Source organism: Pelmatolapia mariae, linkage group LG23 (assembly GCF_036321145.2).
Source record: "Pelmatolapia mariae isolate MD_Pm_ZW linkage group LG23, Pm_UMD_F_2, whole genome shotgun sequence".
Lineage (NCBI taxonomy): Eukaryota > Metazoa > Chordata > Actinopteri > Cichliformes > Cichlidae > Pelmatolapia > Pelmatolapia mariae.
This window is the reverse complement of record NC_086246.1, coordinates 29814326-29820325: the sequence shown is the minus strand read 5'-3', so window position 1 is coordinate 29820325 and position 6000 is coordinate 29814326. Positions and strand designations below refer to the sequence as shown.

Genomic DNA, 6000 nt, shown 5'->3' with positions numbered 1-6000 from the left:
TATACTTTTGTGCATATATTTGTGTGACTCTGAAGTTCACAGATTCAGGACAAAGGTGTCAGCTTTGCATTCTTTTATCAGGCTCATCTTCCCAAAACCGCAGCATCAGCCATCTTCCAGATAACCTTACACAGGTGAAAGACGCCCACAAAATGCCCCGTGGACACAAGTGTAATCTGTAGAGGCTGTTCTCCTCGCCATGCAGCTCTTCCTCCCCCACTGTCTGCGCGTCCCATGACCCTGATCTCACCCCTTCCCCCTCCTCTCCCAGATCAAAAGCTCGATAGAGTAACCGCGTTAGATGTGATATCACTCTCAACACTCTGTGTACACTGAGGTGGCTGCAGGGAGGATTGGGTTCGCAGATGGATTACTCATCATCACCGCAGGAGTTTGTGGAGTGTGAGGGCGCTTCAGGTGGTCGTGTCAAAGCGTGCTTCATGTTGATGGCACGCAGCTTTTAAAGGGGGAGATCCTAAATGTGGAAGCTAACAAGTATTATGTTTGTATATCCAGTTCCTCTTTGCTCCATTGTTACAAAAGTGTGAACATAACCTCTGGAGCTGGTTGCTGATTGGGTTAAAGAAGTGTAAAGATCAACTGCAGTATGCAGCAGTTTGCATATAATTTGTCTTTTCTGTTCCAGCCCTGCAGGTTTGGCCGGCAGCCCCGTCATCTCAGACATCTCCCTGATTCGCCTCTCGCCAGCTGCAGTGGCCACGGGTGACTCTCCCTTCAGCCCGCCTCACCCCTATGTCAGCCCTCACATGGAGCACTACCTGCGCTCTATGCACAGCAGCCCCACCCTATCCATGATCTCAGCGGCCCGAGGACTCAGCCCTGCGGACTGTAAGTTCACCCATCTTCTCTTTTTTATCTATGAGACAAAGAATTATTTCTCTGTCTGCTTTTACTCTTCCACATTGTCCAATCATTTTTCAGGGGACAAATTCAACCTATATTGTTGTAAAATGCAACATTATTTCAATGGATTTTCAAGCTTTATACATCATTTACACATTTTACCATCTTTGGCTTAGTTTATCTTCAGGACCTTAAAATCCTTATTTACTTTTATATAACTGTATGTTACTGCCATCTTCCCAAGCTGGCAGACAAAACCAATACGAGTCAGTTAATATTTTTATTGTGCATTTTCATAATTCATTCACGCTTTGGACAAATCACTTATTGGAGGATCTCTGCAGATTATTAGGTATTGGAGAAGGATATTTGCTTTGTCTCCTTCTAATTATGCATACATGTAACCATTTTAATTAACTAGTCTTTAAGCTAAAATCAAAAACAAATCCCAGCTAAACTGAAGCTTATCTAATCCAAGTGTGAAACCAACTCCAAAATCCAGTCAAATGCCATTCAAAACCATGGACAAAACCAGTCTGAAAGCCAAATATAAAAACAAATAATACTTTTTTAATTGGTTTCTTTCTAAGAAACCAAACTGCAGGTTCTTAACATTACAATATAAGTGCCTTGAGGTGACTTTTGATGTGAGCTGGAGCTATATGAATAAAAGTATACCAATTTAATGTATCATAACCAAGCCAAAAACTAGTGTATGAGAAGTATCTTTTTAAATATGTAGATATTTTAAATTCTTTTGAATAAATCCAAAAATATGAAGCCATTGTAGAAAATAAATGACCTCCAAGCATGTTAGGCTAGTTATATTTTGTATTTATCATAAAACTTTATGGTTTTATTTCCACTGGTTGAAAACTGCTTTGGAGCATCGTTAAGTAATATTGTGATTTTAGAAGGAACTACTTATGACTCAGTCGGCAGTTTGGGTTTGAAGTGTTTGGTGACATGTTTTGGGGTCTTTCTGCAGGGAAACCTTGACCTCCTCATCCTTCCACATTGATACTGAGAGGATCTTTTTAGAAACACTAAGTTGAAATTGATAAAACAGTGCTGGCAAACCCTCAACAACCCCCCACCCCTCCTCAAAATCTACCCGGACAACTCTTTCCTCAGCGCTGAATTACAATAACAGATTGGAGCGCGGTGGTGGGACGGGGTATAAATCTTCTTTTACAGTCTGTCAGTGGTAATGTGGCAAAGCTTTTAAAGTGAAATAAGCAGCCGCGCCTGAGGTCGGCCCGTGATAAAGCTGCACCAAAAGAGAAAAGATGGCGAGGGAACATGAAAAGATTGTTGAAAGACAAGGTGTTGAGTTTGGAAATGAAGACCGCTAGCCTTCCAGGTGACCTCTTTATTCACCTCAGCATGGAGATGTGACTTCCTATTATTTTCACATCGCTGTTAAAGGACACTTTGGCAACAAAAAAATTTAATATGTGAAAAAAAGTCAAGTGGAGCCCGTTTAAATAAGCATTTTTTTGTTTTTTGGAGGTTCTGCAGTTTTTAACCTGCCGGCTCTCTTCCTGCACTGCGTCTCTTTTCCCACAGCTTCATCTGATTAACTAGCTCTCTGGTCATCATTCAGAAGTTTTTAAGGTGGAAATGTGATCCTGTGAGGGCGAATTAAGGGCAGCTACTTCAGCTATGAAGTCAGCACGAGCACGGCGTCTGCTCTTTTTTACGCCCAGAGGCCTGATGTCGTCTGAAAGATCGATTAGGACTCGAGCAGGAGGTAGAGACCCTGAAAAAAGGGAGCAAGACACAATGTGAGGACGTGGAGGAGGAAAAACAGATTCATAATTCAGACTTTGAGGTGCTGACACATTTAAAAGGATCTTACTATGTGGAGATGTTAATACCAATACGATTCACGTCTTGAGTTTGCATCATAAAGTAGCTGTAGGCTGCCTTAAAAATCAACAAACTAGATTAATTGGCAGATTAATTAAGTGGCTGCAACCACCTTAAAAACTGAAGAAAAAGTAGTGAAATTAGGTAACTAAACTCATGATGGGAAAGTTCCTCCACTGTCCATCAAAAATAATCAGTAAATCAGAACTAATATTTACACTCCGGAGTCTTTGACCTTAACATACACCAACACCATAAAGACTTGTTTTCCTTGTGTGACTGAAGAAATGGGGGGTTGGTGGGTGGGAGCACCTACACGGGCTGTTGCACATCAGCGATCCAGCTCCACCCCACTGGCCCCTCGCACCATTCAGAGATCCCCTCAGTGTGAGGCACCAGGAATTTACCCCTCTCCCCCTTCCCTCCCTCCTCCTGTTTAGCCATTCATTCCATCCCTGCATCCATCTATCCTCCCTGTCCTAATTTCCTGTTCTCATAGCTTTCTTTAACTCTGCTCATTCGCACCCTCTCTGCTTGCTCCTGCAGTGGCCCATGAGCATTTGAAAGATCGTGGGCTGTTTGGACTTCCTCCTCCTCCACCTGGAGCCAGTCCGGCTGAGTATTATCACCTAATGGCGAGCCACCGGAGCCCCTATAGCGAGCTGCTCATGCAAGGGGCCGGGGCCACGGCGGGGGCCCACCTGTCTGACTACATCGCTCCCATTGATGGTGAGTACCTCTGAGATTTGACTTGAAAGGTTTCCAGCTGCAGTTTCAAAGAAATATTTCCTAACTTCTCTAAGCCCCTAGTTTTGGTTTTCTGGATTCCTGTGATTTTTAGGCTAAGAAGTTCAGACATAGTACGATGACAATAAATGAAAAAATGTGAATCTGCAGTTCCTCTCATTACCAGTGGAAGGTGCCTCCAAAACTGAGTCGGTCCCCATAGACTGCCATGTTACAATGTCCAGCTTTACAGCAGTGATGCACCCATACATTCTATTTAACTTCGTCCTTTTGCCCCAAACAGGTCACCTGGTTGTAGCAAAAAAAAAAAAGAAAGGAAAAGGGGCTTTAAAATATCAAGGATATGAGTGACAATGTACGCCACCATATGCTATACGCAAATGGTGAAAATATGTGGAAACAGTTTTAAAGTTAAAATAAAACCTACATTTGAACCTCTTTTGGCTTTTCATATTGTTGATTTTGACTTTCCTATCCAATGTATAGAAAAAACAAAACAAAACAAACATTTCAGTTAAGTTTTTATAAGTTTATCTTATTTGTTTTGTCTTTTCTTTGGGAGATGAATCACAAACTACAAGTGTATCTAATCTGGTTATAAGAGTTGTATATACTACTGATAGCAAGCAGTGTATCTGTGTATCTTATGTGTTTTTATAGGTTATTTGGGGTGTTACTGTGTTGTGAGCGTTATTTCAGGTGGCAAATCCTGTATCACGTAAAAAGTCAGTTCATCCAGCTGACTAAAGCTGACTGTAGAAAGGTCTCTTTTCCCACCAGCCCACCCGGCTCTACCCAATGAGCTGCTTTGACCCCGATTAGGGAGATGAAATTCGTATCACGTTGGAGATGAAACAGAGATCACAGGAGAGGTGTATAAATAAAGAAGCCCTGTGTACATTTTTCATGTCAAACATCTTCAAACATCTGAAGGGCTTCAGGTATTGGACATGTGCTGAGCAGCTCGCCTCCACACCAGGCCTCCACCAGCACTTTTCCGTAAACATGGAGGACTTATTGTGGTGCTGTGATATTTCCACTGTGGGGCACATTTGGCTGCAGTAGGTATATTTAATGTAATGGATGCCTGCTTTGATCCGGCGCTTTGCTCTGCACCTTAAAAGGGTACCCGTGTCTGAGAGTGAGACTAATGGTGGAGGGGAAGTCCTGGTGATGAACACCAGAAAACTTCATCTGTCTGAGTCATTGTGATAATACCTGCCAGCTTAACGCCTCTGCACTTGCACAGATGTGACATTTCCTGTTAGTGTTTCTCATACAGTAAATTTCTAACTGGGTTGTAGGATATTTATGGCCATCTTCCTGCTCATCCTTTACTCACCTTTGCTTTTCTAGGTGCTTTACATAACTACTGTGTGCCACAAGACTCATATAAAAACACAGCAGGGAGAGAATTAGGTTCCTCTGGAAAAAAAAAATATTTATAAGAGATGACTTTTTCTAGAATTGTGAGGCGAAAGATAGAATTCTGGTTGTTTTCCTCATAAATCTGACTTTTTCTGTCAGAAATCTAAAATTTTCTAGTAGAAATCTGACTTTAATCTCAGAATTCTGAAAAAAAAGTTATGAGTACCCATCAATATATATTTTTTATTGTTCATAATCCTGAGCAGGTGTGCTGGAAGTGTTACACTAAAAGACAAAACTGGAGTGTGAGAGTATGAGAGCTGTTGATTTTTTTTTTAATATTATTGTTGGCCTGTTTTTGACTCTCACGTCTGGTGTGGATGCACATATATATTTATTTTTTTGCTTTTTTATTGGGTTTTGTTCTAGGCACATGCTTAATAAGCAAACCTTGAGAAACTAGTTGATGTTACGCTTCAGAAAAGTCTCAGTTATTCCAATGCTACTCATGGATTCAGATTGATTTATCTGAAGTGCAATTATGGATAACATTTGTAAACTGCCAAGGGACTGCATATATAAATTGTCTTTAAGCTAACTTTGCAGCAATGCATCAAAAGGCAGCATTTGTTAATATTGCACATGTTCCCTTTCAATTAAAGTTTAAATAACAAACAAAACAAAACAAAAGCAGCTTACTCTATACTCACCAAAGCAATAAGCTTATGCATTGCTTTTCAGCTGGCAGCTGGTTTCCAGTACTTATTTCAGGCCAGTGGTTGCCTTGGTAACCCAGTCACATGTGCATGTGCCATTGGAAGTTGCTTTAATTTATTGTTAATTTGTTGCCTCAGTGATGGGACTGATAATTCCAACAGCTATGTGGCGAAGTTGGTGACCTTCATTGACATTGGATAGTCTCTCATTGCTGCATAGCTGTTCATACACTCTTTAGTAATATTCTATACAGCACTAGTTACACATTTTAACCATCCACCACGTTTTACTCAAAAGGGTTTTGAAGGACACATTCTTCAGGACCTCGTGTTTTTCATGACTTACCTGGTTAAGTAAAGGTTATACTTACTCGCTGCAACATCTTGTGCTACTAACTGGTTTTACATAAAAGTAAAGATTGGCACCAGTTTA

General features: G+C 41.0%; 1 protein-coding gene across 1 annotated transcript in view; it reads left to right on the top strand.

The window, feature by feature from the left end:
- Positions 1–752: 752 nt before the first annotated feature.
- Positions 753–6000, top strand: part of LOC134620313 (zinc finger protein GLI2-like) — a 29271-nt gene continuing 24023 nt past the window's right edge. The window contains exons 1-2 of the mRNA XM_063466416.1: positions 753–849; positions 3283–3465. Of these exons, the coding sequence (XP_063322486.1) occupies positions 768–849; positions 3283–3465 (265 nt within the window). The 5' untranslated portion in view covers positions 753–767. The remainder of the gene's footprint in view (positions 850–3282; positions 3466–6000) is intronic.